We start from the raw sequence: 13,348 nt of genomic DNA, 5'->3' as shown, positions 1-13,348 counted from the left end.
CACCACCACCCCCTCCCCCCCATCATTTAACATTATTTTCAAAAAGATTCTGGTCATTACCATGTTGACTCGCTGTTAACAATGCAGATTGTTTCATTCAGTGGCTCTTAACTGTGAAAGTGCTTCAGGATTTTATGGAAGGCTTTGTTTTCTCCTTCTCCTTGTGTTAGGCTAAAGTTTCCTGCCATTTGGCTGAGGTGCTGACAGTCCACTGGCATCTTCAGAGCCAAAGGCTGTGTGAGAGCAAAGTTCAAAATCTCACAACAGGTTTATTTGGAAGCAATAGCTTTTGGAGTGCTGCTCCTTCATCAGGTGGACTATAACCTGGTGTTATGTGATTTTTTAACTTTGTACACCCCAGTCCAATTCCAGCATCTCCAAATCATGTGTGAGAGCAATGATCTTTATCTCTGAGAGTTTCCTGGTTAATTGTGTTGACTTTTTCACCAGATTTCCCTGATCTCTCAGCTCAGTGAATCACCATGAATGCCATATTTGGGAGGAGGAAGACCCCGGAGGAGATGCTCCGGCAGAACCAGCGAGCCCTGAATCGAGCCATAAGGGAGCTGGACCGGGAGAAGATGAAACTGGAGCAGCAGGAGAAAAAAATCATCGCAGACATCAAGAAAATGGCCAAACAAGGACAGATGGTATGTGTGCAAGGAGGGATTCTTGTGGAGGATAGAGCTTGATTATGAAACATAAGCTGGTATTTTTCCATCATTGTTGCTTTGTGGTGATCTGTATTGTTATGTAAACATGTCTTGGTAATCTTAGTTGCCAATTCTTGATAAATCCACACTTGATTGTTTAATTTATAACAATAGGATGTGGCTGTTGCAGGCTGGGCCAGCATTTATTGCCCATCCCTGGCTTCCCTTGAGAAGCTGCCTTCTTGAACGACTGCACTCCGTGTGCTGTAGTTAGCTCAGGATTCTGGCATTCCTTCAGTGTTGCTGGGTCAATGTATTTCCAAATCTGGGTGAGGAGTAGTTTGGAGAGGAACTTGCAGGGGATGGTGTTCTCATATATGTACAGCCCTTGTCTTCTGGATGGAAGTGCTCATGGGTCAGAAGATGCTGTAGGACATGGTGTTATTAATCCTGTGGGATTACACAAGAAGTGTCTGTGATGAGGAATCTGTTAGATTCCCTCCTGATGATGCTGGCTACGATAAAAGTTTGCTATTTATTTAAGTAGGAGCACTGATTTCCCCATTGGGTACATTGCTGTTCTTTGCCCCTTTTTTAAGTTAAAAGTTGTAAGTCCTGCCAGTTTGTGAATTTAATGCTGCATTTTTCTTTTTACTCTTTGAAGTGATCTGGATATTGCTGACAAGGCCATCATTTGTTGTTCAGTTTTAACTGTCCTTGAACTGAGTGGCTTACCACTTCAGAGGGCAGTTAAGACCCTACTAATTGCTGTGGCCTGGAGTTGCACTTAGGCTAGTGGGCATTAGTGAGGCAGGTAGGTTTTTGGCAACAATTGACAGTAATTACCCCTGTGGCAGGGCTGTCTGAGCCCAAATGGAGCTAGGATAGTGTATACAGGTAATGGGTTATTTGTTAAATGGATCATAGGAGGGGGGGATTTTACTGTGTGTATATATTCAAGAAGCAAGTAATCGGTGGAGGAATTGGTGTTGTGAGACTTGGAATAAAACTCTAACTGGAAAAGTATACGCCTGGATACACTTTAACCAACATTTAATCTCTAATAATATTTGTCAAATTTCATTACAGAAACTAACTTTTAATTCCAGGGTATTTTAAATTGAATTTCCACCAGCTGTCAGGGTAGGAATTGTACCCGTGTCATCTAGAGCATTAATCTGGGCTGAGAGAGGCAAGGCACACATGCTTTAAGGTGGTTTTGCAAATGTCAGGAGGTGTTGAGGGCAGAGGATGGAAAGCTTAATTCACCTGAGTGTAGGTAATCTTCAAGTGTTCCGGTATCCCATCTTGACAGAAGCCGGTTCTGCTAGGTGTTTGATCTGACTAACTTCCCTATGGTGTATTACAACTGCTGAGGAAATGCAGATCAGGGCTGTAAGGAGCAGACCTGGTAATGGCCTGTTCCCATGCAGTTAACCCTATTTACCTCCTTTTGTTATTTGGCTGACTCCTGGGGTAGAGGGGTTGCCTTATGAGGAAAGATTGAGCAAGTTGGACCTAAACCCACCAGAGTTGAAGGTGATCTTATTGAAACAAAGGATTCTGAAGTGTTTGACAAGGAAGAGGGTGTTTCCTTGTGTAGTTATTTAGGATTAGGGGCACAGTCTCTAGAATAAGATGGCGAAACGGAGGAATTTCTTCTCTTTGAGGGTCATTAATCTATGAAACTCTCTTCGCCAGAGATCAGTGGAGTTTGGTTGTGGGGTGTATTCATGTTAGACAGATTTCTGATCTATAAGAGAGTGAAGGATTGTCAGGGGCAGGCAGGAGAGCGGGATTAAGGCCACAATCAGATCACTGAGACTGAGACGTATTGTGTGAATTCTTGCAGGAGCCATATGGAGCTGTGCAAGATTTGTACACTCCAGAAAATAGGCTGGGGTCCTTTTAACTGGGAAGAAAGCTGTATAGGGTGATTCAAAGGTGACCTTTGAGGGTCTAAAAGGGTCTGAGACCCTAGGAGTAAAAGAGTCATTTAAAAAAAAAATCTATATCAAGAGAAGTGTCTCTCCCTAGAGAGCAAAATGTGGAACTTACTACCACGGGCAGCAGGTGAGATGGACAGCAGAGACGCAGTTAAGGGAAAGCTGGGTAAGGTCATGAGAGTGAAAGGAATAGCAAGATGTGTAAATAGATTGAGGTAAAGTCGGTTGGAGGAGAAATGAAATGAAGCACAAATACCAGCATAGAACAGTTGGGCTGAATGGCCTGTTCTGGTACAGTTTAAACCTGTTTGCTTCTTTTGTTACATTCTAGGTTTCATTCATTGGGTGTCTCTTTTTCCAAACACTAGGATGCAGTTAAAATAATGGCAAAGGATTTGGTGCGAACACGACGCTATGTGAAGAAATTCATCATGATGAAGGCGAACATCCAAGCTGTGTCCCTGAAGATTCAGACGCTAAAGTCCAACAACACCATGGCCCAGGCTATGAAGGGAGTCACTAAAGCCATGGCCACCATGAACCAGCAGGTGAGGTGGCCACCTCTATCTTTCACACTGCTGCAGTGTTGCTAATGTCTTTAGTTCACCACTGTTATAGAGTCATAGTCATAGAGATGTACAGCACAGAAACAGACTCTTCGTTCCAACTCGTCCATACTGACCAGGTATCCTAAATTAATCTAGTCCCATTTGCCAGCATTTGGCCCATATCTTTCTAAACCCCTCCTATTCATGTACCCATCCAGATGCCTTTTAAATGTTGTACTCGTACCAGTCTCCACCACTTCCTCTGCCAGCTCTTTCCATACATGCACCATCCTCTGCATGAAAACATTGCCTCTTAAGTCCCTTTTGTATCTTTCCCCTCTTACCTTAAATTTATGCCCTTTAGTTTTAGGGTCCTTTACCCTGGGAAAAGACTTTGGCTGTTCTCCCTGTCCACGCCACTGGGAAAACAGCCCCAGCCTATTTAGCCTCTCCCTATACGTCAAACCCTCCAACCCTGGCAACCTCCTTGTCAATCTTTTCTCAACTCTTTCAAGTTTAACATCTTTCCTACAGCAAAGGGACTGAATTGAATGCAAAGTGTTCCAAAAGTGGCCGAACCAATGTCCTGTACAGCCGCAACACAACATCCCAACTCTATACTCAATGCACTGATCAATAGATGGCAGAGGATACACCTAGTAAATATCACAACTGTTGCAATTGATTCAGAGTGAAGCATGGTGTATGGAGAAACAGTATTTTATTGCACACTCTGTAATGTCCATTTGAAAGGTTTTATGCCTGACAGATCTGTCTGAAACTTTGTCCATTTTCAGCTGGTAATCATTGTGCACAATTCCTTTCTCATGAAAAAGAAATTCTGTTGGAGCAGCGTGAATGCTGGGGAAATTGTGTGGGTGACTAAAAAGATAAGTAGGTTGTGGAGGAAAGACATAAGAGGAAACAGAGAAAGGCACAGGGAGGGAATGAGGTATAGTTTTAGCACTGGAATGTTTAGAGTTATGCAATTCAAGATTTCTTAAGAAATATTCATGGGATGTGATTATTATTGGCGAGGCTAGCCTTTTATGTTCATTGTGAATTGCCCAAAGGACTGTTTAGGAGTCAACAATGCTTTTTTAGAATTAGAATCCCTACAGTATGGAAACAGGCCCTTTGGCCCAACGAGTCCACACTGATCGTCCGAACAGTAACCCACCCAGATCCATTCCCCAACCTTGTATTTAACCCTGACCTAACCTACATATCCCTGAACATTATAGGCAACTTAGCATGGCCAATTCACCCTAACCTGCACATCTTTGGATTGTGGGAGGAAACCAGAGGAAACCCATGCAGACACTGAGAGAATGTGCAAACTCCACACAGACAGTCGCCTGAGGCTGGAATCGAAACTGGGTCTCTGGTGCTGTGAGGCAGCAGTGCTAACCACTGAATCACCGTGCCACCAATGTTGCTGTGGGTCTGTAGTCACATGTAGACCTGACCAGATAAGGATGACAGATTTCCCTTTCTAAAGGGCATGTGTGAACCAGGTGGGTTTTTAACGAAAATCAACTGTAGTTACCGAATTTTGTTTTCCAGTGTTTTTTATTCCATTCATATTTCGCCATCTGCCGTGCTGGGAATTGAATGCATGTCCCCAGACTGTTAAAATAAAAGCAAAATACTGCGGAAGCTGGCAAACTAAAATTAAAAACAGTGATAGAGTAACTCAGCAGATCTGGCAGTATCTGTGGAGAGAGAAACAGAAAGAACATTTCAAGTGCTGCTCCAAAGGAGAGTCATTGGACTCGAAGCCTCAACTCTCTGTCTCTAAGGCACAGCTGCTGCTGAGTTTCCCACTTTGGTTTGATTTCCCTGGGATTCTGGTTTACAAGGCCAATAACGTTAGCTCTGCGCCACCACATCGGCAACCCCCAGATGTGAATTTCATGGATGCAAAGGGATTGAGATGCCTTGCTTGGAATGAGTGCTGAGAAGTGCCAGGAAGTAAAGATTTCCCACCATCTGTGGACAGAAAAGATGCATGAACACTGTGTTTCCCAAACCTTTTCCCATCATGACCCAATTCAAAGTCTGAAGATTTTCATGACTCCTGCGATAATCTGGGCCTGTCTCTAAGAGGAGGAGGGCAATCAGTCAGAGCTTTCTAATGGCGGTCATTCTCCCTCGGAGGTTGCAATCCCAAGGTTTCAGTGCTGACCCCTGCTTTGGGCAGCCCTGGGTTAATAACTTCAGTGCAAACTCCACATCAGACCCAACTCAAGTTATTCAACTACTTTCTCCATGCAGCTGCTGGGGGGGGTGATGGCGTAGTGGTATTATTGCAATACCATTGATCCCAAGACCCAGGTAATGTTCTGGGAACTTGAATTCAAATCCCACCACGGCTGACGTTGGAATTTGAATTTCGTTTAAGAAAGAAATTGGATGTGAACCTTGCGTATGCATTGTAGTGTTGATCTCAGTCACCAGGGTCACTCTGGATAAATGCAAATCTTGCAGATGCTGCACACAAAAAAAAGCTGAAAACAAAACCTCAGCAGGTGATTGGAACCAATTCTGCTAGAAACCTCATTGACTTGAAACATGAGGAATACAAGGACTAGGAGCAGGAGTAGGCAGTTCACCCCTCCAACCTGCTCCGCCATTGACTACAATCATGGCTGATCTCATCTCAGCCTCGGTTCCACTTTGCCCACTCTCCATTACTATTATCAACTACAAAAATCTCTATCCCCTCCCTAAATTTACCCAGTATCCTCGAGTCCATTGCAGTTTGGGGTAGTGAATTCCACAGATTCATAACCCTTTGAGGGAAATAATTTCTCTTCATCTGTTTATTATAATCCAACGTGCATTAATCTAAAACAATGATCTCTTGTTCCAGGTTATCCCACATGAGGAAAAATCCACTGCACGTCTATTTTGGCAATCCCTTTTAGCATCCTATATATACTCGCGCTTTCTCTCGCGCGCTCTCTCGCGCTCTCGCTCGCGATCTCGGCCCCGCTCTCTCTCTCTCTCTCACCTACCCCTCCCCCCGCACTGTGGCTGCCTGACCTGCTGAGGTATAGCATCATAGAGTCATACGGCATGGAAACAGACCCTTCATTCCTGCCGGTCCATGCTGAAAGTAATCCCAAACTAAACCATTCCCACCTGCCTACTCTTGGCCCATATCCCTCCAAACCTTTCCTATTCCTATATCTATCCAAATGTCTTTTAAACATTGTAACTAACCTCATCCACAACTTTAAACCACCCTCTGTATAAAACATTTACCCCTCGTCTTTTTAAATATCTTTCTCCTCACCTTAAAATCATGTTCCCTAGTCTTGAAATCCCCCGCCCTATGGAAAATAAACCTACCATTAACCCTATCTATATCCCTAACTGATTTGTTAAACCTCCTATCCTCCAGTGAGAAAAGTGTTCTTTCATCAAAAAGCTTGTTTTCTGTTTCAGTGTCCACTGCTTCCAGCTTTTTCACTTGACTGAGAGGTTAGTGGTGCTACAATTGTGACTGAAACTTAAAGCTTAAAAGTTTGTTTACTGAGAGAAGCTTTTTGGGACAGTCTGTAGTCTCAACTGTGTTGCAAAATATTTTGACTAAGCAAAGCAGGTGTTGGATGTTTTGTTACTCACATCTACTGACCTTCACCGCTCGCTTTGCAGTTAAAACTGCCTCAGATTCAGAAGATCATGATGGAGTTTGAAAAGCAGACAGAAATTATGGACATGAAAGAGGAAATAATGAATGATGCTATCGATGATGCCATGGGTGATGAAGACGACGAGGAAGAGAGGTTGGTGAAGGGCGTCTTACAGGGGAATGGGATCTGGAAATTCACAAACAAGCTATTCAGCCCCTTAAGCCTATCCCAGCATTCATGTTTAAGCTTTGAGTGCTAGTGTGTGTGTGACCACTCATTAAGCCAGAATCCCTGAACTACTGGGATTTCAGAGTGATCTGGTTAAAGTGTTTGAAGATTTGATAGGCTAGGTGGAGGGAAAGCATTTCCTCTGGTGTTTGGGTCGAGACCAAATGGGTAGCAGCTTAAACTTTGAGCCAGGCTGTTCAGGGCTGATGTCAAGAAGTAATGTTTCACATTGAGGGGAATGTAAATTTAGAATATTCTTCACAGTGTTGTCAGGCATCATATACGTGATCATTTCCCCCTACTCTTCCCTGGCTTCCAGTTCTCAGAAAGAAAAACCCCAACCTTGAGCTGGTGACCTTCATTCCCAATCGGTCAGCCTGTTCCTGTTAATATGCAGAGAATATAGCAGTGTATCTTTTTAAAAATTGAAAAGGCTGTGGATGCTAAATCAGAGGCAACCATTTGCTGGAAAAGATCTGCAGGTCCGGTGGCATCTGTGGAGAGAAATCAAGAGTTAACGTTTCGGGTCGAGTGACCCTTCCTTCTCTCCACAAATGCTGCCAGACCTGTTGAGCTTTTCCAGCAATCTCTGTTTTTGCAGTCTGTCTTATGTTGGGCAGTAGACTGATTCTCTTTTGTCTTTGCAGCGATGCCATTGTGTCTCAAGTGCTAGATGAACTTGGTTTGAACCTGACCGACGAACTGTCCAGTAAGTATCTCAATAATCAGTACAGAGTTTGTTTTTCACAAGTTGCTAGATAACCTGTTGCTAGGTGTAGCGTTATCAAGACAGCTTGTCTCACAAGTGAACCATTTCTGAGAAGACTGGTTTCCTGTCTTTGTGCGTTAAAAGGTGTTACTGACAGAGTTATTGGGATTGTTTGAATCTCTGTGCATCATCGTCTAACAGTAATGTAGCAGTCTTCAAGGAGCAAGTAACGTTTGCTCAGAGTTCCAGTGGGACTTTGAGGAGGAGAAGCTTGTATTTGCAGAACACCGTTCCTGGGTTTATATGCTCCAAAGTGTGTTACAGTCAATGAAGTACTTTTTTAAGAGTTCTGGATGTAGGTTTGCTCGCTGAGCTGGAAGGTTCATTTCCAGACGTTTCGTCACCCTACTAGGTAAACATCTTCAGTGGGCCTCCGGGTGAGGCACTGTTGATAATTCCTGCTTTCTATTTATATGTTTGGGTTGGTGATGTCATTTCCTGTGGCAACATCATTTCCGGTGGTGATGTCATTTCCTGTTTTCTCTGGGGGTGGTAGGTGGGGTCTAACTTGATGTGTTTGTTGATAGTTCCATTTGGAATGCTTGTGCATGTCTCTGTTTGGCTTGTCCTAGAATGGATGTGTTGTCCCAGTCGAAGTGGTGTCCTTCCTCCTCTGTATGTAAGGCTACTAGTGAGAGTGGGTCATGTTGTTTTGTGGCTAATTGATGTTCATGTATCCTGGTGGCTAGTTTTCTGCCTGTTTGTCCAGTGTAGTGTTTGTTACAGTATTTGCACGGTATTTTGGAAATAACAGCTTGTTGTCTGTATAGGGTCTATCAAGTTCATTAGCTGCTGTTTTAGTGTGTTGGTGGGTTTGTGGGCCCACAATGTGGTCCCATTCCAATTGGAACTCTATTAACAAACACACTGAATTAGACCCTATCTACCACACCCTGCGAAAAAGAACAGGAAATGATATCACCACAGAAAATGACATCATCAACCCAAAGAAACTCAAACATATAAATAGAAAGCAGGAATTATCAACAGTGCTTTGCCCGGAGGCCCACTGAAGATGTTACCTAATAGTGACAAAACGTCTGGTAATGAATCTTCCAGCTCAGCGAGCAAACAGACAGCCAGAACCTCAACGTGAGCTACAAAATCTTCTCAAAAAAAATTTTTTTTTTTTTTTTTGCTGTTCAGTTTGTGCACAGCAAACTTCCAGAAATTGATATTGGTCGAGAGGTAAACTGATACCGGGGAGAACTGCTCTTCCCAGGTTCTTTTACATACCCCTGAGGGGCATTTGGGATCTCTGATTGATGTCCCTCCCGAACTGGAAGCCCTGACAGTGTGGCGCATTCTCAATACATGCACTGATAGTATCAGCCTGAATTGTAGGCACAGCTCTCTGGAGGGAGTCCAAAGCCCCATAAGCTTCCAGCCCCTCAGGTGAGGGTATTATCCACCAGATTGCCTGTGCTCTGACTTACCTCAATTTTAAAAATTTTTAATCATTGTCTTCATATCCCTCCGTAGTCTCATCCCTCCTTTTCTCTGTACTCTCTTCCCACCTCTCATTCCAGAGATATCTGCACTTCTCTAATTCTCACCTTTGTAAGCTTCAACTTTGAGAGCTCTGTCTTCAGCTGCCTTGGCCCTAACCCCTAGAATTCTCTCCCTAAACCCCATGCACCTTCTTTTAAAACTCTCCTCAAAACCTGCCACTTAAAGTCATAGAGATATACAGCATGGAAACAGACCCATTGGTCCAACCTGTCCATGCTGACCAGATATCCTAAATTAATCTAGTCCCACTTGTCAGCATTTGGCCCATTTCCCTCAAACCTCTTCCTATTCATATACCTATCCAGATACCTTTTAAATGCTGGAATCATACCAGTCTCCACCACCTCCTCTGGCACCTCATTCCATACACACACCACCCTCTGCATGAAAAAGTTGCCCCTTAGGTCCCTTTTAAATCTTTCCCCTCTCACCTTAAACCTGTGCACTCTAGTTTTGGACTCCCCCACCCTGTGGAAAAGACTTTGTCTATTCACCCTATCCACGTCCCTCCAAGATCACCCCTCAGCCTCTGAACCTCCAGGCAAAATAGCCCCGGTCTATTCAGCCTCTGCCTACAGCACCAACCCTGGCAACATCCTTGTAAATCTTTTCTTAACCCTTTCAAGTTTCACAACTTCCTTCCTTTGGGGGAATGCAGATGTTAGTCAGTGATGTAGGTACAGGTAGAGCAGAGGCAGAATGCACTGCCTATGGATGGCCTGGTTGGGGGCTGCACCCTATTGTGTTATCCTGGCCCTATGTAAGTAGAAGTTTATTGCAATGTGTTTTGTCAGATCTCTCATTCTCCTGGTTTTTAACCAACAGACCTTCCGAGCACCGGAGCGTCGCTCAGTGTTGCTGCTGGGAAAAAAGCGGAGCCCGTGGTCCTGGAAGATGCAGACGCTGACTTGGAAAAACGGCTTAAAAACCTCCGTAAAGACTGAGGGAGTCACTGATTTTTCCCTTTTTTTTTGTGTGTTCATATTTTAAATCGGGAATTGGGGAGGGAGGAATGCTACCTGCTCTATATAGAGAGATAGTGATTTAGTTATCTTTTTCGTTTCGTTTTATGGGAATGATTGGTGAGCTGTGCAGCTGGATTCTGCAGGATCTCCTCTACCCTGTGCCCATGTCTGACACAGCACAGGGTGGCAGTGCCAATAACATAACAGTGAACAAAACCCAGATTGGCCAATATCGCTGGGGATATGGGACGTCCTGTTGTTGGAACACAGTTGAGATTTTGTTTGTAAGCAGTTTTCTTTCTTTCTTTTCTCCTTCCTGCCCTCCATGTTGTCCCTTGTTGACCCTCTGCCACTTGGGCATTGCTAAGTGGCAGAGTTTGAGGTTCTGACCTTTAAACTCTCTCAAGCCCCTTGCCCGAAGGGAGTATTTAAACTGGCACTGCAGATAAATCAGCCGATAACATAACCGTGTACATACCGGGATCATCTTTAATTCTACTTGAGATGTAGTGCCACAATGTTGTCCCTATCAGGAAGGAAATCTGATGTGTTTTGCCAGGCCCTGTGGAAATGGCAAAGCTCCAATGACTTACTGACAACTGTGCGCTGCTTCTCGTCACGCTGATGAGCCCTTACAATCCCTGGTGTGGATTTGGAGTTCCTGTTCTATCCGTGTGCTTCTAACGCCACACTGATGCCCTGAACCTCGACTGCTGCTGCCTGCCTGACAGCGCCTTCTCCCCAGAAGGTGGCGTTCCCTATCGAGGTGTACATCTCTGCAGGGTGAATCCAGGAGTGCAGCTCCTACCAGCCATTTGGGAAGTTATCCCAGTCCATCCTGACTCTCTGCAAACTTGATCAAATTACTGGGTAACAATTGGGCACTCTTTCTCTCCTCCAACTACCCCCAGTACAATTTTTTTTAAAAAATCTTTATTTCTTTAAGATTTGTATATAAAGGAGTGTGCAGTAAGCCCACAGCATGGTTGTATGTCTGGTGCTTATCTGTCCATTGCTGTGCATCAGATCATTGTAATGGAGTGTACCAATGTAAACATGATTATACCCTTCTGTTACAGGAGGGTATAATCATGGTTGAATTTGGTTGAATACTACAGTTGTAACGAGACAGGTGGTGGTTTCCAATGTTGGACTTGACATGGGGAGTAATGTGTATAATAATAGCAGGACAGAATGTTTGTCTTTGAATTTGGCCTGAATTATGCGCCTCTATACTGGTCTAATTATGTCGCATTCTTAAACAACACTTTCACTCACTTGGTTGTAACATCATAGTGGCTTGATTGGTATTGAATGGAAACGTGTCATGCCAAACTAACAGCAAGAATGATTTATTTTCTTCATAATCAGAGAGCTGTGGGATTGGATCAGAGTATCTGATCTTGACTGTTCATGAAAAGCTGCATTGTCATTTGTACCAGAGCTGGGACTTCCTTAGTCTGTAGATCAGCCATAAATACTGCACCATCCCATGAATGCCCCTACCCTGCAGCGAGAGACTGGCCTGAGCTATCTGAAGTATGGAACAGCAGCAAATGGATCGCACCTTTTATTATTGACCAACCAATGGAATGGGGTGAAGTCAGATGGGGGTCTGTGGCTAGTCTTTGGGTGCCAGGGAGTTGCCCAGTCTCCTGGGCACCTCCCTGAATCACCTCAACGTACTGTGGAGTGCATTCTGCTATATTCCATTTGCTCTTGATGCCTAAAGTCCTGCAAATGCAGGCAGCATGAACAGGGGTTTTCAGTTTAGCAAGTCCATACTGTATAATGTTTCAACAGACAATTTAACCTGCAGGGAGCGATGTTGGGTAGGAAATACGCTGTTTGGCTTCAGCTTAACTCTCAGTAAATTGACATTGACCTGAACCAGTTTAGACAAAAGGTTGTTTGTTGTGTCCCAGAAAAACAATAGGCGACCTCCCCTCCACAGCTGCACAAAGCATTAATCATGGCTGTATTTTAAGAGCTTGGACTGTAAAGTATTAATGGTTGGTTGAGTGAATGCGAGCAGTGCAATGCCACTCCCTCCCCTTTGGGTTGTTCAGTGAAGTACCTAGAAGGTGGTTACGGGGTAAGGAGGCACTGTGGGTGGTCTGTAACCCATGTCCAGAGCTCATAGCTGGTCCCTCAACTCTCAGCTGATGTGAAGAGGGCAGTTATGTGTCGATGGGTCTCGGGCATTGAGCTGATTGTAATGTGTGGGAGTGTAACTGCCTCCAGCTATAACCCTGCATTTCTCTTTTACTAATGAAACCTTGCAAGATGCCTTCTGTATAAACGGCTGCTATATTGCACTTCTTGTAAAACTCCATGTACTGTTATAGTGACGGTCAATACGACTATTATATTCACCTTTATCAGAACCTGGAAGATGGACAAAGTGCACTACATATTTTCTTTTTGCAGGGTGCTCTTCTATTGGGAAAGATTTTTGTTTGTCTATGCACAATCTTTTTTTGGTCACAATAAATTATGCAGTGTTTATTTCTGAAATTTTACGGAATCTCTCTTTGGATGTTACTACTTGTTTGAAGTTATAATTAGGACCCAGAAAGTCCACTCTGCCACCATAGTGGCAATGGGAAATATGACAGGAAGTGCAGGGCCCTGGGGAATGTTATAGAACAAAGAGATCTTGCGATACAGCTTCATAGTTCCTTGAAAGTGGAGTCACAGGGAGACAGAGTGGTGAAGAAGGCTTTCAGCATGCTTGCTTTCAACAGTCAGAGCTTTAAGTATAGGAGTTGGGATGTCTTGTTGCAGCTGTGTGAGATGTTGGTGAAGCCACGTTTGGAGTACTGTCTGCAGTTTTGGTTGCCCTGCGATAGAAAGGATATTAAACTAAAAAGAGTGCAGAAAAGACTGACTAGGATGCTATCTGGAGAGGAAGATTAGAGTTATAAGGAGAGGCTGGGACTTCTTTCCCTAGCCTATAGGAGACTGAGGGATGTTAAAATCATAAGAGGAGAAAGTGAGGACTGCAGATGCTGGAGATCAAAGTTGAAACTTTATTGCTGGAACAGCACAGCAGGTCAGGCAGCATGCAGGGAATAGGAGATTCG

At 44.0% G+C, this 13,348-nt stretch overlaps 1 protein-coding gene across 3 annotated transcripts in view; it reads left to right on the top strand.

Annotated features, from left to right (window-relative positions):
• chmp2a (charged multivesicular body protein 2A) overlaps positions 1 to 12,779 on the top strand; it is a 14,262-nt gene extending 1,483 nt beyond the window's left edge. For 2 of the 3 annotated variants that reach the window (XM_043679543.1, XM_043679546.1), the window contains exons 2-6: positions 451 to 650; positions 2,968 to 3,147; positions 6,811 to 6,941; positions 7,664 to 7,725; positions 10,123 to 12,779. In XM_043679543.1, coding sequence (XP_043535478.1) covers positions 483 to 650; positions 2,968 to 3,147; positions 6,811 to 6,941; positions 7,664 to 7,725; positions 10,123 to 10,241 — 660 coding nt within the window. In that variant the 5' untranslated portion in view covers positions 451 to 482 and the 3' untranslated portion in view covers positions 10,242 to 12,779. Of the gene's footprint in view, positions 1 to 446; positions 651 to 2,967; positions 3,148 to 6,810; positions 6,942 to 7,663; positions 7,726 to 10,122 lie in introns of all 3 variants that reach the window. The other variant, XM_043679544.1, reaches the window with a different exon arrangement.
• Positions 12,780 to 13,348: the final 569 nt, after the last annotated feature.

This window comes from Chiloscyllium plagiosum, chromosome 39 (assembly GCF_004010195.1).
Source record: "Chiloscyllium plagiosum isolate BGI_BamShark_2017 chromosome 39, ASM401019v2, whole genome shotgun sequence".
In the NCBI taxonomy this organism is placed as follows: Eukaryota; Metazoa; Chordata; class Chondrichthyes; order Orectolobiformes; family Hemiscylliidae; genus Chiloscyllium; species Chiloscyllium plagiosum.
Note: the sequence above shows the minus strand (reverse complement) of the source record. Positions and strands in the feature narration are given on the sequence as shown.